At 49.2% G+C, this 27870-nt stretch overlaps 1 protein-coding gene across 1 annotated transcript; it reads left to right on the forward strand.

Annotated features, from left to right (window-relative positions):
• The first annotated feature begins 5776 nt into the window (after window positions 1-5776).
• On the forward strand, window positions 5777-24951 carry Tfap2e (transcription factor AP-2 epsilon). The gene is made up of 7 exons (XM_050155547.1): window positions 5777-5803; window positions 6099-6581; window positions 7130-7181; window positions 19833-20055; window positions 21442-21560; window positions 22343-22484; window positions 24669-24951. The coding sequence occupies exons 1-7, from the start codon at window positions 5777-5779 to the stop codon at window positions 24949-24951; spliced, it is 1329 nt and encodes a 442-aa protein (XP_050011504.1).
• Window positions 24952-27870: the final 2919 nt, after the last annotated feature.

The raw sequence follows: 27870 nt of genomic DNA on the forward strand, positions 1-27870 counted from the left end.
GGGAGGAACCTTGGAAAAGAAATAAGTATGTCAAATGACAGTTCGTGTATATCTAAGTATGCATACTATGTGCAAATTATTAATAAATATCCTGTGTACATGTCTTATAAATGTGTCTGTGCCTGTTGTGCCCCTCCGTTTTCCAGGGGTATCTGAGTATGTATCTCTGTGTACCCCAAGCCTCCATCCGGGTGCATGTATCTCACAAAACAGTCCATAAGAAACTGTCACCCAGGGGCTGGAGAGATGGCTCAGAGGTTAAGAGCATTGCCTGCTCTTCCAAAGGTCCTGAGTTCAATTCCCAGCAACCACATGGTGGCTCACAACCATCTGTAATGGGGTCTGGTGCCCTCTTCTGGCCTGCAGGCATACACACAGACAGAATACTGTATACATAATAAATAAATATTAAAAAAAAGAAACTGTCACCTGCATGCTTCACAAAGGGCAGAACCCTTGTCCCTGAAGCAGAAGGCATCCGACCTGAAACCCTGGAGTTACACAGCTCTTCTGATCTCTGAAGAAGCAGAAGCAGATTGTAGAGTCTGCCTCTCCCCAGAAGAACTAAGCAAAATCATCACTTGTCAGATGAGCTCCTATGGGTAGCTACCCCGGGTCATTCGTGTTCGGGGAGGGGGAGCCCTTCCAAAGAGTCCCTTAATAGACCAGGGAACTTCTGTCCATCCACTTATTTCTTTAATAGGCATTTGTTGGCTTCCTGACATGTACCAAGGAACGTACTAGATACACTCTCCACTTCTTTAAACTTTTCTTTTTTTCCTGTTGGTTTTTCGAGACAAGGTTTCTCTGTGTAGCTTTGGATCCTGTCCTGGAACTCACTCTGTAGGCCAGACTGGCCTCAAACTCACAGCAATCCACCTGCCTCTGCCTCCCATGTGCTGGGACCAAAGGTGTGCACCACCACCGCCCAACTTAGACTTCTTTTCTTAAAGATTCATGTATTATTTTGTGTGGGTAGGTGTTTTGTCAGCATGGATGTCTGTGCATCACATGGGTGCAGTACCTGTGGAGGCCAGCAGAGGGTGTCAGCTCACCCAGAATAGGAGTTACAGATGTATTGTTCCTGCCATGTGGGTGCTGGGAATGGAACTTGGCTCCTCTGGAAAAGCAACCAGTGCTCTTAGCCTCTGAGCCATCTCTCCAGCCCCTCTTTTAGACTCACAGAGCAGGAAAGGAAAAGTAATCGCAAGTCCTAGAGTGCCAGCTAGCTAGTGTGTTTAGTTCCTGGAGTGGAAACCGCATAGAGCCCAGAAGCGTTTTCAGTAGGGGAGGGGCACGGCCCAGGGTGTAAAGTCACTCAACAGAGTTGGAAATGAATCACAGGAGTGAGGAACTCGGGTCACCTGTTTGAGGTTTATTGCCAGGACCTACTCAGTGCAACCCAGGTCATGTTAGGTGGGTTTGTTTGTTTGTTTTTGTTTGTTCGAGACAGGGTTTCTCAGTGTAGCCCTGGCTGTCCTAGAACTCACTCTGTAGACCAGGCTGGCCTTGAACTCACAGAGATCCGCCTGCCTCTGTCTTCTGAGTGCTGGGATTAAAGCTGTGTGCTACCATTGCCCGCCCACTCTAGGGATATTAAAATAGATTGCTGGAGTTTACTGCAGAGTTGCTGATTCACTGGGTCTGAGGTAGAGTTCAAGAACTGGCATTTCTAACAAGTCCCCAAACACAAGTCATTGGTGTTGGTGAACAAGGTACCACACTTTGAGCCTTATGTTTATGAAGAAGATAGTAAGAAAGCTTAAAGTGGGGCTGGAGAGATGGCTCACAGGTTAAGAGCATTGCCTGCTCTTCCAAAGGTCCTGAGTTCAATTCCCAGCAACCACATGGTGGCTCACAACCATCTGTAATGAGGTCTGGTGCCCTCTTCTGGCTTGCAGGCATACACACAGACAGAATATTGTATACATAATAAATAAATAAATAAATAATATTTTTTTAAAAAAGAAAACTTAAAGTGATGAGAAAGGGGTGCCATGTGCTTTCTGAGATACCTGCTCGATGTCTTTCATGGTGAGCATTTATGGATTATAAGTAGAAACATCAGCTTTGGTGTAGTGTTTCATGCCTGTAATCCAGGACTTGCAGAAAGGTCGTGAGTTGGCCGGGCGGTGGTGGCGCACGCCTTTAATCCCAGCACTCGGGAGGCAGAGGCAGGTGGATCTCTGTGAGTTCGAGACCAGCCTGGTCTACAAGAGCTAGTTCCAGGACAGGCTCCAAAAACCACAGAGAAACCCTGTCTCAAAAAAAAAAAAAAAAGAAAGAAAGAAATAAAGAAAGAAAGAAAGGTTGTGAGTTCTAGGCTAGCCTGAGCTACATAGTGACACACTGTTTCATAGGCAAAAGCAAAACAAAAACAAACAAACAAACAAAAAGCCTCAAGAAAACTGGCAAGTTTTAAAGTTGAAGAATGTAGCTGCAGAATCCAGGAGGACGAGCGGATGAGGCTGGGATGGTGGAAGAGACGTGTGTTCAGCGTCAACTTGGAAACGTGGTTAACTGCAGCCTTCCTGATGGTGCGACCCTTCAATACGGTTCCTCATGCTGTGGTGATCCCCTACCATAGAACTATGTTTGTTGCTACTTCGTAACTGTAATTTTGTAATTTTGCTACTGTTACGAGTCATAATGTAAACATGTGTTTTCAGGTGGTTTTAGGAGACCCCTATGAAAGGGTTCAACCCCCACAAAAGGGTCAAGACCCACAGATTGAGAACCACTGTCCTGTTGGATCATCCTGTTGGATCACCTGCATGTGTAGTTTTGGATTTCTAACCAAACTGACAGACTGTGGCGGACACACTTGGGGGCAACAGAGGCAAAAGGTCATTAGACTTGGGAGGGGGGTGAACTTGCCTTTGAAGAATGTGGACAGAGGGCTGATGAGAGGGTTCACAGGTAAAGCCACATGATACCAAGCCTGATGACCTGAGTTCAATTCCCAGAACCCACATGATAAAAAGAGAGAACCAAACCCTTCAAGTTGTCCTCTGACCACCACATATATACATGTGCACATGTGTGCACATGCACACACACACAAAATTTAAAAATAATAAAGACAAGAAAAGACAGAAGCTGCTCTGAACACGTACAACTGACATTAAGAGTAGGAATGATTGACGGCACTCAGGAGGCAGAGGCAGGTGGATCTCTGTGAATTTGAGGCTAGCCTGGTCTACAAAGCAAGTTCCAGGACAACAACCAGAGCTATGCAGAAAAACTTTATTAAAGAAGAAGAAGAAGAAGAAGAGGAAGAGGAAGAGGAAGAGGAGGAGGAGGAGGAGGAGGAGGAGGAGGAGGAGGAGGAGGAGGAGGAGGAGGAGGAGGAGAGGAGGTGAAGATGAAAGGGAAAACAGAGTTAAGAGGAGGAGGTGGTAAGAAAGAGTGAGGAAAGCCAGAGACAGCCGGCCCATCCCAAGCCTGTTGGAAGAGCAGCCGGCTTCCCCAGGCTGGGGCCAGGCATCATCCTCATGGTTTCCGGGCTTTTCCCACAGAAGTCCACCAACTGTGAGCTATGCACCAACATCAGAGACTAATTTCAGATGTCTTGTGAGTGAGGTAGAGAGTAGAGGATGGAGGACGTTGCCGTACACTCACAGACGTGAATAACACATATGCAGGCTCACACCAGATCTTAGCTCTATCCTGAGGAGGAAGGCTGCACAGCTGCCCTGTCTGCCCTGTCTACCCCCTCCGCCCTCCTAGCTTCTGGCTCTGGCCTCTGGAAAACTCTTGGTTGCTATCAAGGCTCCATCCTTTCCTCATAGCTTCCCACCCCTCCCCCTGCCAGGCTGAAAGAAACCCAGTCTGAGCTCTGTACTAACCAGGTGCATTCTGGGATACTCACCTAGAACATACACCAGGCCTGTCAATGATCTAACCTCTCAGTGGCCTTACACCTTTTCTTTTTCTAGAAAGGCACATAAGAAAGCAACGGCTCCTCTCCACCCTCTCTTCCTTTCTGTTGCAGCTGCAGAAACAGTTTGGAGAAGAAGCCAGACTTGCCCAGAATTACACAGCCACTCGAGAGCGAGACTAAACTGTAAAGCCCTGGATCCGAGACAGAAAAGAATAATGATCCTGAGCCCGAGCCCGGAAGGAGGCTGGGGAAGGGCCTCCTCAGCACTGCCCTGAGCTAGCTCTTTGACCTTAGCCAGTAAGTAGTCATCTACCCTCTCTGTGCCTTGTCCCTCACCTGAAAATGGGGATGACGAGGGACTTGGTGTGGTAGGCAACTCAGTATTCACGTTGTGTGGTGAATGTGCACGTGATTATTTCTATCCCCCCCCCCCCAGGCCTGTTTGTGGCCTAAAAAAAAAGAATCTTCCTTCTGCTTTTAAAATTCTCATTGTCCTTAGCATTTCTCCCGCTTGCCTTTCTCTAATCTCCGTCTCCGCTTCTCGGGACAGAAGGGTTGAATTTGGGGAGAAAAGAAGACGAGTTGACAGTGGAGATTAGGACATGCTCGACAGACGGACATTGCCTGCCATGGTAACACACTCACACACAGACTGTGCACAGTGTAACACGGCACCCCTTCCACCCAGCGTCAGTTAACCGTCTCCATGTCACAGATTCACAGGTAGCCCAGGCTCCCATGGCTTCAGAAATACTTTGGTCCCTTCTGAGATGGAGCTCATGCCAGATTCCAACTCTTTCTGGATAGGTTGTGTCTATAATATCCAAGGATTCTGGCTTGGCGTTGAGGGTTACCCTCTCAGGAAGTCAGAGAGAAGCAGACACACCTTCAGTGGTTTTGATCCAAAGCCATGAAGGGGAGACTGTAACCTAACCTCCTACACACATGCGTGTTGACACAAGCGTGCACATGAACTGATGGGCTCGAGTTCGCAGCTCACCAGTGTCTTTCACCTTCGCCATTGGGTGGTTGGTTGCAGAAAAGACGGCTACCATTTAACAGGGGAGGAAGCTCATGCCAGAAACGAGGAACGCTTTGCTCAAAGTCGAACGTGTGCGTTTATTTATGCATTCACGTAAAAAGATTGGAAGGGGGTGGCGAGATAGCTTCCTGGGTTAAATCACTGACCACCAAGCCTCAGGACCTGAGTTCAAATCTTTGGATCCACAGGGTGGAAGAAAAGAACCAACTCCTGCAAGCTGTCCTCTGAGCTCCACAAGTGCACAGTGGCACACGCGTGCCCCCCCCTTCCACATACACACTAAATAAATGTAGCAAGCAAAAGTAGATAAAAATTGCACAGACCCGAGCGAGCGCAGGCCCCTGCGTTGCCTTTCAGCCTTCCATTTGATCGCAGCTGCAATCTCGGAGCCCAGAAAGAGCTTTCACCAGAAGGGCTTCGAATTCATTCACTCCTCACCCCACCGGTTCCCACCAGAGCCACGCCTCCCTTTCGGAGGCCGCTGGGGAAAAGGATGAGGTAGGCCATAGCTTGTCCCTTTAATGCGCGCCCCCAGAGGCCCGGCGCGCCCCCGCCACTATAACTAGAGTGCATGGAGCGGGCTGAGCTCAGAGGGAGAAGGGCGGGCTCTGGGCACCCGCTGACCGACTTTTTTTCAAGTGCGATCAGCTCCCTTACGTTCCTCCTCCATGGACCCACCCGCGGGCACCCACCACTGAGGACCCCACACCCGCTGGGCTCCCGACTAGGTTCCACCCAGCTACCAGACAGTGATCCCCGCGGGCTGTGAGGGCTCCGGGCTTGAGTTCTTGCAGTGCCGTCGGACGAGGGCTGTGTTGCTGCCACGCCTCACGCCCCACACTACCCTCCTCATGCTGGTGCACGCTTACTCCGCCATGGTGAGTAGTCCCGGGCACACTCGGCGGGGAGTGGGGGATCGAGGAACCTGGGTACTGGAACTTCCAAACCTCCTACCCCCTGCGCCAACGAAATCGCGAGGGAAGGGTGACGCAGGGCCTCTGCCAGGCTGAGAAAGTGGTGGCAGGAGCCCCGAGGTCCCCAGTCTGGGAGTTCTGCCCGCAGGGCATTCATTCGTGGACAGCAGCAGGACCCTCACGAGCTGAGGGGCACCTCGCGGGCTGGTGTCTTTTTAGCCTCTAATGGCTCGCCTAACACATGCCTCTCCTTCTGCAGGAGCGCCCCGACGGGCTGGGCGCAGCGGCTGGCGGGACCCGCCTGTCGTCTCTGCCCCAGGCGGCTTATGGACCCGCGCCGCCACTGTGCCACACGCCCGCCGCCTCTGCGGCCGCGGACTTTCAGCCTCCTTACTTCCCGCCACCCTACCCGCAGCCGCCGCTGCCCTACGGCCAGGGCCCCGACGCCACCGCCGCCTTTCCGCACCTGGCCGCGGACCCTTATGGCGGTCTCGCACCCCTGGCACAGCCGCAGCCCCCGCAGGCTGCCTGGGCCGCGCCCCGCGCTGCCACCCGCGCCCACGACGAGCAGCCCGGCTTGCTGGCGCCACCCGCCCGCGCTCTGGGCCTCGATCCGCGCAGAGACTACGCTGCCGCGGTACCCCGGCTCCTGCACAGCCTCGCCGACGGCGCGCACGGCCTGGCAGATGCTCCCCTTGGTCTTCCCGGGCTAGCGGCGCCCCCCGGCCTGGAGGAACTGCAGGTGAGACCAGAAGGGCCCGGGATGGGCCGGGATGGGCAGCGATTTAGCATCCTGGCTGGAAACAAAAAAAAAAAAAAAAAATGACAAAAGCAGGATCCCCGACTCTTCTCCCAGCTGCAACTTTACATTTGTGCCTCTGTCAGGAAGTCCTTGGCTAGGTGCTGTCTGGCAAAAAGGCGGCTTCGAAACTGAGTAGAAAGCAGCAACCCTCTTGGAATCACTTCTTTCTCTCCTCACTGTGGGACTGAGCCACGTTGGGCATCCACGCCCAGCCCCAGTCTTCTGGAGCAGCCTAGGCTGGGGTTTAAAGAGGCTCAGTAGTTGTCTGTCTAAGGCAAGGAGATCACCCAGGCAGGACTGCGGCTTGGGCGCAGATGGTGCCGAGCCCAAGCGATTCCTGGTCACGCCCGTCCTCCTGGTAGCCGCCTCAGGCAGCCGGTGGTGAGCATAGGGCGGAGCAGACGTGGACGGAGGGGCAAGCCGGGCTTGGGGAGCGACAGCTGACTAGGTCCTTGAGCGCCCTTACTGTCATCCTCTTCTATTTGCAGGCGATAGACGACCCGGGAATGAGCCTCCTGGACCAATCCGTGATCAAGAAAGGTAAGGAATGGTGTGCAACTTCCAGGGCAGAGCCGGGCGTGATGGTGCAGGCCCCGGGCGGCACAGACCCATTTTCTTCTCCTTGGCCGTTGTTTCCTGTACGTCGCCAGGCTCAGTGGCCACGGAATAGCCTTCTCAGCCCAGGAGAAGGCTAGTGGCGCTAGCTGGACGATGTTACTCAGGAGTTTGTCTCCGGAGGTGGGCCGCACTCTCTCAGCTGCAAACTACACAGCCACTCCTCTGGGAAAGGAGGGCGTTTTTTTGTGGATCTGGAGTTTATTTGTAGAACGAGTTAAACCACTTCCCTGTTTCCTAAGGAATGGGAATGGGAGTGCTGTTCCCACACATTTTGTTCGATGATTTCCATTTTATTGAGCTTTAACACTTTGGAGCCTGGCAAATACTTTCTGCTCCTTTCTTCCCAGCAGAACCTCAGCGGGCCTTGCGTCCTCCCCACCTCCCAGGGCAGGGGATTTTCTTGGAATTGAAGCCTCGTAGAGCATTTAGGATTGGAGGAACTGCGTTGGGCAGTGTGCTCCGGGGCAGACCTGCTGTCCCCGGGGAGGTCTGCATCTCTGGGCTCAGGGTTCTGTGCAGACTGCTTGCTCCTCTTCTAGGCAGCAGTGTGTCTTGGTGTGTGTGCGCTTGTTATTGCCAGTGTGTTTGTGATTTGTATCTGTGTGTACTGGGATATATATTTTGTGCTTGGGGTTCTCTGTGTACCTGCCATGTGTCCTGAAATTTGTCATTGATATTCGAGGCGTTCTAAGGCTGTGAGGCCCTCTTTTTGGCGGTTTCATTTTGTTTTGTTTGCCTCCCGTATCTGTGTGTCTTTTTGTATTAGTAAAAGGCAGAGGTGTGAGACACCTCTTGAATGGATTTTCCAGCCTGAAGACCAAGTTCTGATCGAGCCAAGGAAAGGTGAGAAAGAGGCAAATTAGACCGAAACAGAGAGACCCAGGCCGTGGGCAAGCTCGTTAGATTTGGGGTGGGTGCCCAAAGGAATTCAGAGGCACACAGGAGCCTGTAGTGCCGGAGGGCAGGCGCACCTCCCGCAGGATTTGGCCAGAGCTGTTTTTCAAACAAGTGAATTCAAGCCCAAGCTGTTTGCCCTGCATAGGTTCTCAGAGGAGGCTTGCCGTGGGAGTGGAGACATAGAAGGGGCTGGACTTCCAGGAATTAGAGCTAGGTATGGAATTAGGGGGGGTGAGAGATCACACCTCCTAGAACTTGGTGACGGGTGCCTTCAGGAATCTGGGATTGTCATCAGAAGCTGGGAGTCATCAGAAGCAGGGAAGATGCTGGGGACCCACTGTCCCCCTCACCAGCGCTTTGCTATCTGCACTTTGTTGGGTTCCTGGACAACGCTTGTTTTGACCTGGTAGAAGGAAAGTTGGGTCTGGATTCTACAATAACCTGCCCCTGGGCTCTTTGCAGGGCCCCAGATCCTGGCTCCTGCCTAGCTCAAGGGCAGGGAACCTTTAGGGAGTTCACTGACTCCCTAAAGACACCCAAGTCCTTTATTTGGGGAAGGGACTCCGGTATTTTCAGATAGAAAAATCTGCTGTTGGTCTGAGAGTTCCCTGTGGGTTCCTGGAGCCTAGCAGGGCTTCCCTGATCTGAAAGTGCACGTCTGGGAGACAGTAGTGCTTACTAGTCTGTAGCCACGGGGAGTGAAACTAACTCAAACTGAGGGATCCTCAAGTCACAGCCTGAGGCACTGTGGGAAGGGAGAGAACATAGCCGGGGGTGGGGGGCAATCTGCGGAAGAAAGCCTGACCCGCGGCCAGCATGGAGGTCTGCTGCCCAGGGGGCCTCTGAAAGAAAAAAGGGTGTCCATGCCAAGGGATAGCGGCCTCCCACGGTCCACCCTAAGAAGACCGGCTTTGGCGAGGCAAGCGGTGCTGTCACCAGACCGTGTCCCCTGGGGGAGCCTCGCAACAGGCAGGTTTTGTTTTTGCTTTTGCCGAGTTCTTCATGGCCAACGCGGGACTCGACTTTGCCGGTTGCAGGGCAAAAGACAGCGGGTTAGACCCGGTGTTGGTCCTTGGGCCCTTCCGGTGTCATCGGATGGTTTCCAAAGGCTCTGTTTGGTGCTGTGAGCGACCACCTAGCGCCTAAGCCCTTTCTTAGGCAAAGTCGATCTCGGAGCCTTGAAGCGTCCTGGGGTGGAGGGAGCTTGCACCGCTAGAGGTTGGGGTCTGGCACAGGAAACCCTTGCAGCCCCTGCCCCCGGCAGGAGTGGCCCTCCTCCTCCGGATGTGGGGGGGCTCGGGTGTCCATTTCACCCTTGTAGCACTGGAGCCTGGACAGTCTCACAGCCCAGATCTGAGAGGTACATCTTTGCGGACTACAGGCACTTGTCCTGGAGAGGAGGGGACAGGGGCGTCTCCTCAACCCCGACTTCTAGGTCCGCCCATTGCAGCCACCTTATGGGTTGGTGGTGGTCGATTACTCTGAAGAAACCGCAGGGCAAAGAGTAGCGCCCCATTTTCTGCGCACAGCTGTCACCTCCAGTTTTACAATCTATCGCAGACTCCGCAGGGACGACTGGAGGGGAGAAGGTGATGCTCCGTAGTGTTTTCCAGCCGAGAGGGTGGGGTGTCTGTCCTGCGAGCTCACAGGAGAGAGAAGTTGGAAAGCTTCCTAAAGGACAGGCATTTGTAAGGCGCTTGGTGCTGGGTTTTGAAGTCTGAGCATGCTGGGACAGAGGATATAGAAAGGGCACCGTTACTTCCTGGCGCTACAGCACAGCCGCACAAGCGCTTTCCTGTGAAAAAACGGAAAAGCGGAGGCATTGTGGAAATTAAAATGGAGTGGTGTAGAGAGAGAGAGAGAGAGATCAGAAATTCCCTGGAGGCCTGGTGTCTTTAATCCCAGCACCCAGGGGGCAGAGGCAGAGGCAGGCAGATCTCTGTGAGTTTCAAGATAACTAAGAAAAGCACAGAAAAATCTGTTCAATTCTTTCAGTGATGACTGCCTGCACGTGTGTGTGTGTGTGTGTGTGTGTGTGTGTGTGTGTGCCCTGTTAGCTACTCCCTGCCCCAGCAACCCAAAGTTCTTCAGGCTGAATCGGTGCCTCATAAGCCCCTCCTTCACAAGAAGTTTCTTTTTAAAACCACTTCCCCCCCCCCCCCCCTTTGCGTTTTGAATTTTGGCTTTTGGTTTTTTGAGACAGGATTTCTCTGTGTAGCCCTGACTGTCCTGGAACTTACTCTGTAGATCAGGCTGACCTCGAACTCACAAAGATCTGTCTGCCTCTGTGTCCCAGGTGCTGGGAGTAAAGGAATGTGCTACCACAGCTTGGCCAGTATGCATTTTTATTCCTTTATGTGTGTATGTGTAGGCAGGTGGGGAGGTCAAAAATCAGTTTACAGGAGGTTCTCTCTTTCCACCTTTATGCCGGTTCCAGGGATCAGACTCAGGTTCTCAGCCTGGACAGCCAGCTCCCTGGCCCCATAAGAAATACCTTAATGTATCGTTTAAAAATTGAGACTAATGTAAACAAATCCATGATGAGCTATTCAATTTTTACATGAAATCAGAATCTAGCTCAGCATTTCCATAGCTCTTCTTCATTTGCCTGCTAAGACTTTCCCCCTGTAAGGCAAGAAAGAATTATTGCACACACAGAAATAATTTTAAATTTTCCCGAGGATAGTAGGGACCGCAGAGTACATAAGAATTTAAGGTGTGTGCCAACATCACCAAGCTCAGTTTAATGGTTTCATTTTTTTATATTTATTCATTTATTTTGTGTTTTGTGGGGGGCTGGTTCTCTCCTTTCACCCTGCGATGTCAGGGATCAAATCCAGGTCACCAGGTTTGGTGGCAGTTCCCTTCCTCACCCAGCGACTCACCATCCAACTTAATGATTTTTTTTTTAAAGAAAGAATAAGTGTATAGAGTTGTATAATCACTACCACAGCCCATTTGAGACACATCTGTCACCCCTCAAGGCTCCTTTATTCCTGTCTGTAGTTACTCCTTGTTCTTGCCTCAAACCAAGGGCAACGCCTGATCTGCTTTTGCTCCACAAATTTGCATATTCTGGAATGCCCTATGGATATCTGGATATGCACCTAGGTTTGTTTGCATCTTGGTTTTTTTAGCAAATGTTTCCAGGGTTTGTCTCCACTGTAACGTATTACAGATAGGTCAGATACTGGGCTTGTATTTTGTTTTTGTTGTTTGGATTTGTATTGCTGAGCAATGTTGTACTATTTCTCTGAGTGACTTTCGTTTTAACCTTCTTGGGAGATGGAGAGATGGAATTGCTGCCCTCTGTGGCCATTTTATTTATTTATTTATTTATTTATTTATTTATTTATTTATTTATTTATTTATCAGTCAGAGGAGTGTGCATGGGTGTATGTGTGTGCCGTGGGTGCACAGTTAGAGGACAGCTTGCAGAAACTGGTTCTTTCCTTTTGCTGTGTTGGCACTGCGTACTGAACTCTGGTCACTATTATGTTCTCTGACCAGGGCCTTTTACCCACTGAGACGTCTCTCCAAGCCCTGGTCCATTAATGTTTAATTGTCAAGAAACTTCTAATAAGTGGAATCCATCTGAGGAGGGATAGAAGGGAGAGAGGAGGGGATAGAGAAAAGGAAAGATGGGAAGGAAGGCTTGGCCGCTTCCTGAAGTGCTTGGATTGTTTCCCATCCCTACTGTGTGTGCTTCAGTTTCTCCACACCCTCACACTTCATATCATCCTTTTATTATAACCATCTAGAGTCTCCATGTGCTTTAATTTGCATTTTCCTAATGACTACTGGTGTTAAGAATTTTTCGTGTGTTTAACGGCCAGTTATCTTATTCTTTATTATTTTTTTTATTTTTATTTTTTGGTTTTCCGAGACAGGGTTTCTTTGTAGCTTTGGAGCCTGTCCTGGAACTAGCTCTGTAGACCAGGCTGGCCTCAAACTCACAGAGATCCGCCTGCCTCTGCCTCCCGAGTGCTGGGATTAAAGGCGTGCGCCACCAGTGCGCCCGGCCAGTTATCTTATTTCTAATGAAGTGTCTTTAGACATTTTCCTCCTGTCTATGATTCTTCCCTCCCCCCTTCCTCCTCCTCTTTTTTATTCTGGAGATGGAGTTCACAGCCTTGTGTGCTTGGCCAAAAACTCTGCCACTAAACTGCATCCTCAGCCCCGAGCCTTTGTTTCTTTTAAGATTATTTTATATGTATATGTGTGTATCTTCACAAAATGCAGGTGCATTTTTGCATTATGTCCTCTTAACTGCTGAACCATCTCTCCAGCCCTGGAGCCCTAGGTTTCTTTTGCTTTTTTTGTTTTTAATTTTTTTTAATGTATATGGATATTTTGCCTGCATTAGGTCTGTGCACCACATTCATGCAGTGCCTACAACAGCCAGAAGGGGGGATTGAATCTCTTGGATTAGAGTTATAGATGGCTATTCCTGAGACGTGGGTGCTGGAAATTGAACCCTGGTCCTCTGGAAGAGCAGCCAGTGCTCTTAATTGCTGAGCCATCTCTCCTGCCCCAAGCCTGAGATTTTTTTTGACAGAATTTCTGCTATGTTGCCCAGACTGGCCGTAAACTTTCTATCCTACCACGTGCTGAGATGACAGTGTGCACCCACCATGCCTGGCCGTGTTTTTATTTTCTTAAATACAAAAGTTTTTGAATTTCAATGATGTCCAACATATAATTGCTTTCTCTTATCTGTTGTATTTTGGGTATCGTGACTGGGAATTCTTTGTCTTTGCCCAACTCAAGGTCTAGAAAGTTTTATCCTATATTTTCTTCTAGAAGGAACCGTAACATTGGCACACTTTCTTTCTCTCTATTTTCTTTCTTTCTTTTCCTTTTTTTTTGTTTTTGTCTTTCTTTTTTTATTTTATTTTTTTTTAAATATATATTTTCTTTATTCATTTATTCATTATGGATACAATATTCTGTCTGTGTGTATGTCTGCATGTCAGAAGAGGGCACCAGACCTCATTACAGATGGTTGTGAGCCACCATGTGGTTGCTGGGAATTGAACTCAGGACCTTTGGAAGAGCAGGCAATGCTCTTAACCGCTGAGCCATCTCTCCAGCCTTTTTTTTTTTTTTTCCCCGAGACAGGGTTTCTCTATGTAACAGCCCTGGCCATCCTGGAACTCACTCTGTAGACCAGGCTGGCCTCAAACTCACAGAGATCCTCCTGTCTCTGCCTCCCAAGTGCTGGGATTAATGGCATGCGCCACCACCACCCAGCTTTAGCGCACTTTCTAGAACTGTCCATTGCAGACAGAGTCTACTACTTGGCAAAGAGTTGGGATTTGGAGGTGAGTGTCTTGCCCAAAAGGTCGAGTAACTAGGAGCCCTTGTGTTGTTGACCTGAGTCTTAAGAAGATCTGCACGAACGATGGACAGCACCAGGATCAGACCACTTTGGCTTCAGGAGTCACTGTGCTGGGGTCGGCCCTGTGCGTATGAGGGCAAACAGCATGTTACATGGGGTGTCTCACCCTTATTGCTGGACCTACTGTAAGGAAACATTGTTGTTTTTATTTTGTTTTATTTAAGGTAGGGTCTCACAAGTTCACTGGCCTTGAACTCACAATTCTGCCTCCTGGTGGTTGGGATTAAAGGCGTGTGTCCCTATGCCCAGCAGGAAATGCTGTTCTTGTGCACACTTAGCTTTGTAACGTGTGCTAAGCGGTCCACAAAGCCTTGGTCTTTCTCCCTTCCACAGGGCCTGGCCTTAGGGGACACCAGGCTTTAGTAATAGCTCTGTGAAAGAGAAAAACTTCTGGCCTTCCCATTCTCCTGACACTGTTCTCTGGCTAGGCGTCATGGAGGGAGGACAGTCATATTTGCGTGTGTGTGTGTGTGTGTGTGTGTGTACTTGTGTGTGTGTGTGTGTGTGCACGCACACACATGCTGGCACATTCATGCCATGGGGACATGTGTAGAAGTCACATGACAAATTTTGGGAGCTAGTTCTTACATTCTACCTTGTTGAGACTCTCTGGTTTCTTTTTTCTTTTTTTTTTTTATTATGTATACAATGTTCTGTTTGCATGTATGCCTGCCTGCCAGAAGACGGCACCAGGTCTCATAGATGGTTGTGAGCCACCATGTGGTTGCTGGGAATTGAACTCAGGACCTCTGGAAGAGCAGCCAGTGCTCTTAACCTCTGAGCCATCTCTCCAGCCTTTTGTTTTGTTTTTATCATGACAAGGTCTCACTATTTTTATCTCTGGCTGTCCTGGAACTCACTTAGGTAGACCAGGCTGGCCACAAACTCATGGAGATCCACTTGCCTCTGCTTTCCTGAGTGCTTGGATTAAAGGTATGGTTTCTGCCTCTTCAAAGCAAACTCCAAGTTAGCTGGTACATGAGCTCCCAGGCGATTCTCCTTGTTTCACCTTCTAGTTATTCATAGGAGCGCTGAGTGACAGACAGATGCATGCCACTACATCCAGTTCTGTATGTGAGTTTTGGGAATCAAACTCAGGTCATCAGGCTTGTGCTGCAAACAGTTCTATCCACGGAGCCATCTCACCAGTCCACAGTTTTCTTTCTTTCATCTTTTCTTTTCTTTGTTTGTTTGCTTGTTTGTTTTGAGACAGGGTTTCTCTGTGTAGCTCTGGCTATCCTAGAGTTATCTCTGTGGACCAGTCTGGCCTTGAGCTCACAGAAATCCACCTGCCTCTGCTTTCCAAGTGATGGGATTAAAGGTGTGCACCATCACCTGCTGGCCAGTTTTCATCTTTTAAAGACAAGTTTGGCCGGGCGGTGGTGCGCACGCCTTTAATCCCAGCACTCGGGAGGCAGAGACAGGCGGATCTCTGTGAGTTCGAGGCCAGCCTGGTCTACAAGAGCTAGTGCCAGGACGGGCTCCAAAACCACAGAGAAACCCCGTCTCGAAACAAAACAAAAAAAAAAAATAAAGACAAGTTTGATGTATAGAATATATAATGCTCATTTATATGACAAGTGTGTTTGGAGCTATGGGACCACAGAAAAGCTCTGTTACCCTAGGTCCTCTCAGGATAGGACAGAGATACAGGTAGAGTGACGTGGGCACAGCTGTGTTCTCTCTCTCTCTCTCTCTCTCTCTCTCTCTCTCTCTCTCTCTCTCTCTCCCTCTCTCTCTCTCTCTCTCTCACACACACACACAGGACTGGAGATATGGGTGGGGAGAGGCAGTACCTACTTGCTTGTCCAGTTTTGGTGCCCCTGGAAAACCCTTGTTCCTCACTCTGGGGCAAGGTTGGGATCAGGGAGAGCAGGAACAAAGCAGCTCTGCTTTTATTTGGAATTCTGAGATCTTGTTCATCATGGATTTTGCTTCTCTTTTTCATCTTTTACATATGACTTTATATTTAAAAAAAATAAACAAACATCAGGATTGCAGGTGTAGCGGCACATGCCTTGAGTCCCAGTACTCACAGGCAGGTGGATCTCTATAATTTCAAGACCAGCCTGGTCTACACATCAAGTTCTAGGCCACCCAGAGCAGTGTAATGAGACCCTGTCTCTACAGTAAACAAACAAACAAGCAGGAGTGGGCGAGAGGGCTCCGCAGGTAAAGGTGGCCTCTAAACCTGCTGATCTGCGTTTGATCCCTAAGAAAGACAAAATCAGCTCCTGACAGTTGGCCTCTGCTCTCCACACACAAGCCGTGACACACGCATGTGCATGTGGACACACAATAAACAAAGATCTAAAATACCCATCAGGCCTTCGTGGCACAGGAGACTGAGTAACTTAGTAGGACTGTTTTCTAAATAAATACATTCATGGGCAAGTAGGAATATAGGTCAGTGGCAAAGGGTTTGCTTAGCATTGCGAGGGCCTGGGTTAGATCTTCTGGACTGGGAAGGAAAAGACATCTGCATGGTGGCCATCAGTTCTCATCCACATTCATGGATGGCTCTCTGTGCCAAAGCCCTGCCCTCCACAGACTCCTAGCTGGTGGGAAGGCAGCTGTGGAAACAGACAAGGACATTGAGAGCTGTAAGGATGGGGTCGGGTATACAAGGGGCTGAGGTGGAAGCGGGGCAGCAAACTGCCCACAAAATGGTGCTGAAGCCTGGGCTGAGTAAGGTGGGGCTTGAAAGAAGAATGTTGGGTCTGTGTCCTGGGGAGCAAGTTCCACCAATGGCAGGGGCCAGGCAGGGGCCAGGCAAGGGCCTTCTCCAGGCCAGGCGAAGGTCTCTCCTGATCCCACTTCTTATATGTGGGTATAGCGTATGTACTCAACTTTTGAAGTCTGGGGCTGTGCCACCTACCACAGTGGCCCACTTGCCACAAAACGCATAAAACTGGGTATTTGAAAAGTGGCCGGCCTGAATGGAGGTAGGCTGTATGTATAAACTGTATTGGATTTTGAAGACTAAATACAAAGAAAAAATGCAATATATCTCACTTTTATCTATTATTACTTTTAAACAATTTATTTAATTTTATGTGCATTGGTATGAAGGTGTCAGACACCCTGGAACTGGAGTTATAGACAGTTGTGAGCTAGCATGGGGGTGGTAAGAATTGAACCCAGGTCCTCTGGAAGAGCAGCCAGTGCTCTTAACCACTGAGCCATCTCTCCAGCCCCTTCATTAATGAGTTTTTAAATATTGACTGCATGTTGAAATTGCTATAGTTCTGATTAGGATAAATAAAATAGATAAGCCCTTATATACTATTGAATATATTGACACGAATCTCATATTTCTCTGTTCTATTTATTTATTTTGAGACAGGGTCTCACTCTGTATTACTGGCTGGCCCAGGACTCACAGGGACCCATTTGCCTGCCTCTGCTTCCCGAATGCTGGGATTGAAAAGTGTGTGCCACCTCGCCAGGGTCTCGTTTTCTTCCTTTTAAAGACTTATTTTTATTTATGTGTATGAGTGTGTTCCTGTCTGTTTGTACATGTGCCATATGAGTGCAGAGCCTAGAAAGCCAGAAAATGGCATTGGAGCCAATGGACCTGGAGTTAAAGATGGCTATTAGCTGCCATGTGGGTGCCGGGAAATGAACCCAGGTCCAGTATAAGAGCAGCCAGTACTCCTAACCATTGCGCCATCTCTCTAGCCCCTCATTACTTTGTTTGTTTGTTTGAGACAGGGTTTCTCTACGTAGCCCTGGCTTTCCTGGAGATCACTCTACAGACAGGCTGGCTTTGAACTCAAGATCCACCTGCCCCTGCCTCCCAAATTCTGGGATTAAAGTCGTGTGCCTCCACTGCTCTGTCCATTACTTTTTAATGCTGTGCCCCAAATTATGTTCCTATGAGTCAGTTTTTAGTATAGAGCCTAAAGGACAAATGAGGGCCATTGTGGACTGTTAGTTGAAGATGTGTTACATTTGCTTATGTTCTGGAACATTTGTTTAATGATGCAAAGGGTGTTGCTTTTTTTTTTTTTTTTTTTTTTTTTTTTTTTTTTTTTTTTTTTTTTTTTTTTTTTTTTTGGATTCTGGAACTTGCTCTGTAGACCAGGCTGGCCTTGAACTCACAGAGATTCACCTGCCTTTGCCTCCTGAGTGCTGGGATTAAAGGCTTGCGCCACCACCTCCCTATGTTGCATCCTTTTATGTCATATTTGTTTAACTCTGTGAAGCTATGTTACTTTGCTTGCCTAAAACATCCAATTGGCCTAATAAAGAGCTGAGGGAAGGGCAGGGCTGCCAGGCAGAGAGAATGAATAGAAGAGAGGGAGCGAAAAAAGGAGGAAAATGGGGGAGAGGAGGACGCCAGGGGCCAGCCACCCAGACACACAGCAAATCACAGAGTAAGAAATAAAGAAAGGTAAAGACAAAAACCCAGCGGCAAAAGGTAGATGGGATGATTAAATTAAGACAAGCTGGCTAGGCCAGGTGGTGGTGGCGCACACCTTTAATCCCAGCATTCAGGAGGCAGAGGCAGGTGAATCTCCTGTGAGCTAGATTGAGGCCAGCCTGGATCTACCAAAAAAAAAAAAAAAAAAAGGAAAGAAAGAAATAAGTCTCTGTGTGATTGTTGGGAGCTGATGGCAGGCCCCCCAAAGAGCAAAGTGCCAAAAGAATAAAGAGTCAAAAAACAAAAAGCAAAACCAAAGAGCATCATCCTATCTGGTTATGGGCTAGGATCTGATTCTCAAGGAGCTAGCCAGGCAGGTTGCAGGCTATGGAGTGATCCGTGGTTCAGAAAGACCCTCTAGACTATGGCAGGGGGACCAGAGCAAGGGCTGTGCAGATAAGTGTCTGTGTGCACGGGAGGAGAGCCTACTTCTCAGACAGGTTAAGAATGGAAGCCACAGAACGTGGCCCTGTGTGGAGTGTAGCAGAGAAGACTAGAATTACAGAGGTTTCTTGCTGAAGCCAGGTAGGATTGGTTCTCCCGGGAGGGAAAATGTTGGGGTTGTGCCATCTTGGGATCAGGTTCTCTTTAATCTCTGTAATCTCTGGCCAAGTATTTTCTCAGTAGTAGCAAGGCTAAGAGCCCTGCCTTTTTGAGACCCTGGTCCTAGGTTTGTGCTAGCTCATTCTGCCAGCTAGACGATCTCATATTCTGGGCTTCAGTTTTCCCTTCTGTAGAATGGGAACAGCCCCATTATGGACTGTCCCAAAGGTTCGAGGGGTGAGGTATAATCTGAATGCATGCAGCAGGGGGCGCTCAGTATTCCAGCCCAGACTCCCCATGGATTTCAACTCCCACCACACTCAGGCCTTCTCCACCAAGGCCTCATGTCCTTGAATGAGGAAACCAAGGGGCCTCCAAAGAAGTGCGTGCCTGGCCCCTTCCTTTGCAATTAAGAAGGGAGATGGGACCAATGCACGGAGAACTTCCTTTCTTTATTTTATTTTAATTAATTAATTAATTAATTTTTTGTTTTTTTCAACCCAGGGTTTCTCTGTGGAACAGCTCTGGCTGGCCTGAATCTTACTGTGTAGACCAGGCTGGTCTCGAACTCACAGAGATCTGTCTGCCTCTGCCTCCCTAGTGATGGGATTGAAGGTGTGCACCACCACCCTCCGTCAGGAGAACTTCCTTTCTGAGTCAAGAGTTTAGTACATTCCCTGTGGCTCCCCTCCTTGCCCTACACAGAGAACATTTAGGAGAGGGTGTTGTGGGGCACACAGACCCTTATTCCCTGTCTTCGGGACCTGGAAGGGAGGGGAAAAGCTGGAGGGCCCTAACCTCCTGTTTCCAGCATGTGGGACTCCAAAACCCCCAGGATTAAGAGGGTGAGATTCATAGTAGAGAAGGGGACTTGGGAATCTGGGAGATTTCCTAACCCTGTCACAGGGATTCAGGAATCCCGCCTCATCTTAGAGTCCTTTTCCTCGTGTCCAGAGAAAAACTCTGATGATGGCACCACCTGGATGACGCCAAGCTTTAAGAGGGAACCAGCGGACTCAGGAAGGGGGTGCCAGGGCAAGAGCCAGACAGCTCAGGGTTCAGAGTTGCGCCCATTAACTTACTTGGGTCTGTTACTTCCATCTCACTGTGCCTCAGTTTCTCCCTTTATAAAGCAGGGGTATTAGAACCCTCCCTCTGCAAAGTGTTGGAATCCTTCAACATCCACAGCTGGTAGTGCATCAGCCTGCCTGCGTCACAGCAGACTGACGCCTGTCCTGCGGTCGGTCGGTCGGTCGGTCGCTGACTCGGTGTCCCCTCTCTCTCCCTCCTTGCTTCTGCTCCACAGTCCCCATTCCCTCCAAAGCCGGCAGCCTCTCCGCCCTCTCCCTGGCCAAAGACAGCCTGGTTGGCGGCATCAGCAACCCCAGTGAGGTCTTCTGCTCCGTACCTGGCCGGCTGTCGTTGCTCAGCTCAACATCCAAGTACAAGGTGACCGTGGGGGAGGTGCAGCGGCGACTCTCACCTCCAGAGTGCCTCAACGCCTCCCTCCTGGGGGGTGTCCTCCGAAGGTAGGAAGGCCAGCCCACAACCCTACACAGCACCCCAGCCAAAATCTTTATAGTCTATTCAGACCTCATGGCATCAGAGCCTCACTCCAGGCCCCGACATCATCCCCGCCTCAGTTTCTCTGATAGAGCAGGGCCTAGGGACTCAGGATGGTACATGGTTGGGGTGGCTGCCCGAGGTCCCGGCACCTCCCATGAGTTGTTGGGTCTGAGACTGAGCAGGGGAAAGAGAATGAAGACAAAGAAAAAGACTAAGCAGGCTGGGCAGGGCTGGTTCTGGGAAGAGTGGCTCTTCCCTTAGCTCTTGCCCATGGCAGCACAGGCCTCATTGGTGTGAGTGAGTTTGGAGTGAGCAGCATGATGGGCCATGTTTTTCTCTCTGCATGTTCTTGTGTCTCAGCAGGGGATCTGCTTCAGGGGTAAGCTGTAATGATCTAAGGACTGCATGTGTATGTGTGGTATGGTGGCCGAGAGTGGGTTTTACCAGGGTGAGGTTCTGCATTAGTTGGGAATGTGTGGTCTACAGTGGATTCCCTGTACATACATGTGCAATTGCATGTGCACCTGTTTATTACCCCCCCCTCCCCAGACAGGGTTTCTCTGTGTAGCCCTAGCTGTCCTGGAACTAGCTCTGTAGACCAGGCTGGCCATAAACTCACAGAGCTCCACCTGCCTCTGCCTCCAGAGTGCTGGGATTAAAGGCGTGCGCCACCACCGCCCGGCTCTTTCCTTTTTTCTATGCAGCTAGTTGTTTACATGTGTGTATCTGTGTGTGTGTGGCCACATTAGTGCAACTAGGGCTGTCCTCTTACTCTTGATCTCTGAATGTCCTGTATGGACCTGTGTTAAGTCCCTGGGATTGTGTGCACATCTCTGGGATTCTGTTGTGCACATGTGTCTCTGCATGTTCCTTGGTGTTCATGTCTGTATGTCTCTAATGTTACTTATGTGTCTCCATTCTTGGAGACACTGAGGGTGGGTTCATCTGTGTATATGTGGCTGGCTTTGTATATAGTTGTGCTTCCTTGTGTTTGTCATCCCTGTGTGTCTCTGTACAGTTTTATGTGTCCCCAGCAAATGTGCTAAGGTGGGGAAGAAGGAGCCTCAGATGCTACCCTGTCCTTCCCACCCTGGGCTGCCTCTGCTATTGAGAGGCCTGGGGAGAAGGAAGACTCTTACAGTGGGATGCTGCTGCTTCTTATCCAATCCTGACTGTGCAATGGAAGTCGGGACAGGTTGGGATTTGCTCAGAGACCCCCAAGGTCATGGCTACACCCAAGCCTTAACAGGAGCTGGTGGTAAAGGAACAAGGAAGGTCCTTGGGAGTCACTTAGCCTGTAGGCTGCTCTCTCATCTCATAGCTGTGCGTGTGTCTGTCTGTATGTTAAGGGCCAAGTCCAAGAATGGGGGCCGGTGTCTGCGAGAGCGACTGGAGAAGATCGGGCTCAACCTGCCAGCTGGCCGTCGGAAGGCAGCTAATGTGACTCTGCTGACCTCCCTGGTGGAAGGTGAGTAAGGTCCGAAGACCATGCATACGAACGGGAGGGGACATGCCATCTAGTGTAGGAGGGTATCCTTTAGCTATGCTCGTGAACATTGCTGTACCGGCACATGTACTCAGTGTGTCATGTATAAAGAAGTATATGTGTGATGTGCATGGGCAGTCAACTCATCTGAGGATTTAATTACCCACGGTCTGAAATATTTGGAAAAGTTGCACCTGTGCTGCACATATGCAGACATTCTTGGTCATTATTACCAATAATGCACGTAGCTCTTTACATACGTAGCATCTATATAGTATTAGGGATTTTAAGCCACCAAGGAACAATTTGTAACATACAGGGGGATGCAAGTAGGTTTATATGCAAATACCATGCCATTTTATGTAGGGATTTCAGTGCCCACTTATGTTGGTATCTGGGAAATTCTGGAGCTAACCTTTTTTTTTTTTTAATGTGTCTGTGCATATATGCGCACATGAAGTGGAGTTACTTGGGGTGTGATGGGGGGGCAAGTGGTCAGTATTTGGATATGGTAAGTAGGTGAGGGGTGCATCCCTCTTCCCTAGAGGTTGCTGACTCTAGACTCTGGTTCTGGGATACACATTGGTCCCAGCTCCATCTCTGAGCCAAGGGTGATGGACATGAAGCTGGAACCGAGAAGAAAAAAAAAAACAGAGAGGGCATTTCCAGAAGCAGGACACTCACTCCTTATCCAGGGGTTAAGACATTCGAGGCTAGGCTCTGGTCTTCAGAGGTGCACCTAGTAACAACCCTTCTTTCCCCAGGAGAAGCTGTACACCTGGCCCGGGACTTTGGTTATGTCTGTGAGACGGAGTTTCCCGCCAAGGCAGCTGCTGAGTACCTATGCCGACAGCACGCTGACCCTGGGGAACTGCACAGCCGCAAGAGCATGCTGCTGGCTGCCAAGTGAGTGAGACGGCACTGCGCATGGCAAACGTGGTTGCAATGCAGATACACGTGTCAGACCTATGACTACATACATGTTCATACAGCATATACGGCACCATACATGGCAGCTGGATTCCTTGTTGAAGTTCACAAGGGAACACTTGTATATCCCATATGGGCACACATGGGTATTTGCAGATATCTTTAGGTACCGTGTTCATCGCATTTAGACTTTGATGAACACTCCCACAAGCTTCCAAGGGCACACACAGACACAAGTGAACATCTATTATACACACACATTAAAAAGTGTCATATGCAGGCTTGCAGCCCATGTATGGGTGCTACACTTCCTTATGATTTTATAGCATGACCAGCCCAGGCCTGGCACAAGTCCACAGGGGTTATTCTGCTTCTGTGGCTTTTCTCCTTAAGTCCTTAGACCATATCTGAGCCCTCTGCAGGTCCCACTGCCATCTCCCTCACCACTGACCGCATGCTGCTACTTCAGGTCTTCTCATCTTACCCAGGGGTTACTCTAATAAAATACCCTCAGCTGGGTAGCAGCTCACTTCTCACGGTTCTGGAGGCTGTTCAGGACCAGGGCACGGCATCTGTATATGGTGAGGACCTGTTTTCTAACATACAAACAGCACTTGGTCTTGCTGTGTTCTCCACATGGTAAAGGAGCACAAAGGTATTAATGGCACCTATGGCAGTGGTTCTCAACCCTGTGGGTTGTGACCCCATTGGGGGTTCACATATCAGATAGCCTGCACATCAGATATTTACATCATGATACATAACAGTAGCAAATTACAGTTATGAAGTAGCCATGAAATATATGATGCGTGTGGGTCATCACAACATGAGAATTGTATTAAAAGGGTCACAGCGTTAGGAAGTTGAGAACCACTGGTCTTTAGGGTTCTAGCCCCGCCCATGACTTAATCACCTCCCAAAGGCTCAATCTTCATCCATATCTCAGGAAAGATTTCAATAGATAAAATCCAGAAGGCTACAGTCTCATTGAGAGGTGGGAAGAAAGGGCTAGAAGAGATGCAGAGCTCAGAATCCTCTTCTGCAGGCTAAATCCAGATGCCTTGGAGGACCCCCCAGTCTGGACCACTCAAACCTTTAGCCAGCTGATTTTGTGGGTTTGGTCTTCAAATCACAACTCCGCCCTCCACGTGGGGCTTTCCCCCTTTAAGCAGCAAAGAACTCAGTCCCATAGGACTGCTTATTATGGAGTCCTGGAAGGCGTTCTTCCTGCGGCTAGAGGAGCCTGCCCAAAAGGAGCCCACTTCATTCATGAATATGAGTCAGCTCTTGCATTGAGTGCTCTGGGGACCTTGGTTTGTCTAAGGTGCTTGGCCAGACACAGGGATGAGTGATGATGGATTCTCCGACCTGAGTCACACATAGGCTTCACAAATCTTAGCCACTCATTTGCCTGGAATTGTATGATGAGAATGACGTACAGAGCTGTTGGATGACGTAAGATGACATATACAGTGGACATGGTACACCGATAATTGCTGCTATTTTAATTATGCAACACAGATTCTGGGCTGTTCTCTTAGTGTCACAGATAAGGTTCTATGAAGCACTGTTTGGGGTGGAAGAAGAGACCACAGAGAGTTTAAGGGAATGGTTGCATGCATTAGGTAGACAGGACGTCTGAGGGACAGAAATTAAGGTATTAGCATGAGTGTTCACAGGTGTGCAGCACTTAGCTGCTGAACTAACATCTGTGAAAGCCAGTTTCGGTTTTTGCAAAATGGTTATCGTTACTTGTCAGGAAGGTCAAATTGTATGGATAGTGTAAACAAAGAATCCGGTAAATTGCTGGGTGAAGTGGTCCATGTCTTTAAATCCAGCATTTAGGAGGCAGAGGCAGGTAGACCTTTGTGAGTTTGAGGCCCTCCTGATCTATAGAGTGTTTTGGGACAGCTAGGGTTACACAGAGACACCTGCTGGGTTTGGAACCTGGTCCCCGCCCCCCCCCCTTTTTTTTTTGGCTTTTCAAGACAGGATTTCTCTGTAGCTTTGGGAGCCTGTCCTGGAACTAGCTCTTGTAGACCAGGCTGGCCTCGAACTCACAGAAATCCACCTGCCTCTGCCTCCCAAGTGCTGGGATTAAAGATGTGCACCACCCGGCTTGGAACCTGGTTCTTTAACCTCTGACTGCTCTTCCCACAGGCAGATCTGCAAGGAGTTTGCAGACTTGATGGCTCAGGACCGCTCCCCGCTGGGCAACAGTCGCCCAGCGCTCATCCTGGACCCTGGGGTACAGAGCTGTCTGACACACTTCAGTCTCATCACTCACGGCTTCGGGGGGCCTGCCATCTGTGCTGCCCTCACTGCCTTCCAGAACTACCTGCTGGAGTCGCTCAAAGGACTGGACAAGATGTTTCTAAGCAGTGCAGGCAGCGGGCACGGAGAAACCAAGGCTTCAGAGAAGGATGCCAAGCATCGGAAGTAACTGTCTCTTGTTCTGTAGTGAAGTGACTCCTGATGCCCGAGACGAGGCCTTGGCTGCTGCAGGGGCCCTGAAAAGACTAACAGGTGGAATTCCATGCAGGCCAGAGAGAGAACTTTTATCCAGAAGCCTGGTTGGGTCAGGGAAGGCTTCTGGTAAGGCTCTGACAGGAAACTCATGGAAAAGTCTGCTTCAGGGGGCAGAACCCTCCCCACTGCGATGCCTGGGCAGCAGTGGGTGCCCCAAGGGGACGCCATTAACAAATATGAGGTGCTACTGAGGAGTTAGTGACCCCTACTCCAGAATCCCCTAGCCCCAGAGAACGGGGAATAGCAGGAGGTCCCAGTGGGCTCTTTGGATCCTTCCTGCTCTTAGGGAGGAGTGGGCAGGAGAGGCCCCCAAGGAACAAAGATGGTCCAGCACAAATCACAGAACTTGAACCCAGGCTGCACACCACAGACCTGCTGTCTGTCCTATTTATTTATGTACAATGTAATTAAATTTGAAAATTTGAAATTGTCCAGCACGAGTTATATTATCCTAATGAGTTGGAGGTTCATTTTACTGACTTCTGCTTATGTCCCAATGTGTTCACCTGGGCAGTGATGGAGGGTGTTTGCTCACGAAGGGCTCTGAGTAAGTGAAGAGAGGTAGTTAGCCAACAGTAGGTTCTTCTGAAGGTGATGGCAGGAGTCCACACGCCTTGTCACATCGCCGTGCTGTTTGTGTGTGTCAAGTGCAGGTGGTTCACATACTATGTACTGTACTTGCTGGGCCTATTTGGTCTATGCAGCGTGTTGCCATGGTTGTAGGTAGACAGTCTGTGCTAGCATGACTACAAATGACTGTGCCTGAATGGGGCAAACGCCGACTCAGCTTTCATCTGAAGGACTTCACTCTTCAGACATCTTTCCTGATTAGTCTTTCCCTCTACTTAATCTTCTACACCGTACCTAAAGCACGCATATTCTAGGATTCACCTTACAAAGCACAAATCCTCCTTATTTCTTTTGCAGTTAAAGTCTTTGGAAGACACCTCTCCTCTATTTCCTTACTCCCAACTCACCAACACTCCCTGCTAGTCCAATTTAAATCGGTTCAGCATGGCTATCAATAATCATCTCAAAGCTAAAGCCATTTTTTATCGATGTGATTAACAAAAAAACTGCTCTTAAAATTTTGGGTTTTTTTTTTTGTTGGGACAGGATTTCACATAATCCAGGCTGGCCTCTAGACCAATCAGGCCGATGCTGAAACTGTACTGTACCTGGCATCTTTCCTGAAATGCATGCGTGGTTCCCACCTTCTTCTCCCTGTCTCACCTGACCTGGCCAGTTCCCATTCTGCCTTCTTTGCCTGACCCTTTTCCACACAACTTCTAACTCTTGGCTCTCAGGGCCAATGTCTCCCCAGACAGTGTCACTGCACTGGGGCTCTCTATGCCACATGTATGCTGCTGACCTCTGCCTGCAGCCCAGTTGGTTCTAAACTCCAGGCTGGGATGTCCTCTCTTCCTGGTGTCTCTGCCATAAGGCCTGACAAGCACCTTGAACTTAGGTCCCAGATGGGGTACCTTACTCAAGAAAGCCTAACTGTCCCACCTATGCTAAAGGCACCGCATTTACCAGGAACTGGCAAGTCCTATGTTCAGTCTGTCTTCACTGGTGCACCTTCATCTGAAGGTTGTGTCAGGTGACGATCAGGCTTTTCCAGCCTCATTAAAGATTCTCTTTCTCACTCACTTCATAGCAACCACACTGATTTCTTTTTCTGGTTTTTCGAGACAGGGTTTCTCTGTGTACCAGTTCTGGTTTTCCTGGAACTCACTCTGTAGACTAGGCTGGCCTTGAACTCACAGAGATCCACCTGCCTCTACCTCCTGAGTATTGGGATTAAAGGCGTGCGCCACCATCAACCTGCCACTAACTTCTATTCCTCAACTTCACGTCTCATCTCAGGCCATAGCTCACATTGGTACCTTTATCTGACTTATTCTTTCCCCAGTATTTGCATATGTATTGTTAGACAAAGATGTTGTGGTCTCTCTTAAGAATCCAAGGGCTCGAACGAAGCTGGGTAGTGGTTCAAGCCTTTGATCCCAGCACCTGGGAAGCAGAGGCATGTCAATCTTTGAGTTTCAGGCCAGCCTGGTCTAGAGCAAGTTTCAAGACAGTCTTCTCCCATGCCCGACTACTGGAGTTGATCCCTGGCACAAGGTACAAATGAAAACTGCAAGCTGATCGCATATACCTTTTAAATTCATGTGCATTGGTGGTTTACCTGCATGCATGGCTATTATGAGGGCGTTGGATTCCCTGAAACTGGAGTTACAGACAATTGTGAGCTGCCATGTGGGTGCTGGGAATTGAACCTGGATCCTCTGGAAGAGCAGCCTGTGTTCTTAACCACTGAGCCGTCTCTTCTTCAGTCCCTGCTGCTTTCTTGAATACTTTGTTAAAAAAAAAAAAAAGGCAATCGTACTTGAAATGTGTTCATGTTTCTTAGAATATACTGTCCCTATGCAACTCTCAGTCCCTGTTTCTACCACACAAGAGACGCAAACAGAGTCCAGTGCTTCTGGGCTATTTTATCACAAACATTTCCAGGAGGGTGAGATCCTCAAACCACTGTGTAATTACAAGTCATCGTTTACACAGAAACAAACACCACACACTGCTCCCAGGATGCAATGGAGTTAACAAGAGAGCTACTTGTCGGAAGAGCAGCCAGTGCTCTTAACCAGAGCCACTTCTCCAGCCCCAGTGCACACATTTAAAAAGCCGAATGCCCCGGTTTCTGGCATTGGTAGCTATAAGGTGAGATAGGTCTGGAGTGGGGCAGATGCTAAGGAGCTTCAGACATGTCGATGTGCTCGCTATCTCTAAAGCTGAGGTTGAAGTATCTATGAATAAACTGATTTGT

Source organism: Alexandromys fortis, unplaced genomic scaffold (assembly GCF_014885135.2).
Source record: "Alexandromys fortis isolate MF-2015 unplaced genomic scaffold, M_Fortis_MF-2015_v1.1 scaffold_26, whole genome shotgun sequence".
Lineage (NCBI taxonomy): Eukaryota > Metazoa > Chordata > Mammalia > Rodentia > Cricetidae > Alexandromys > Alexandromys fortis.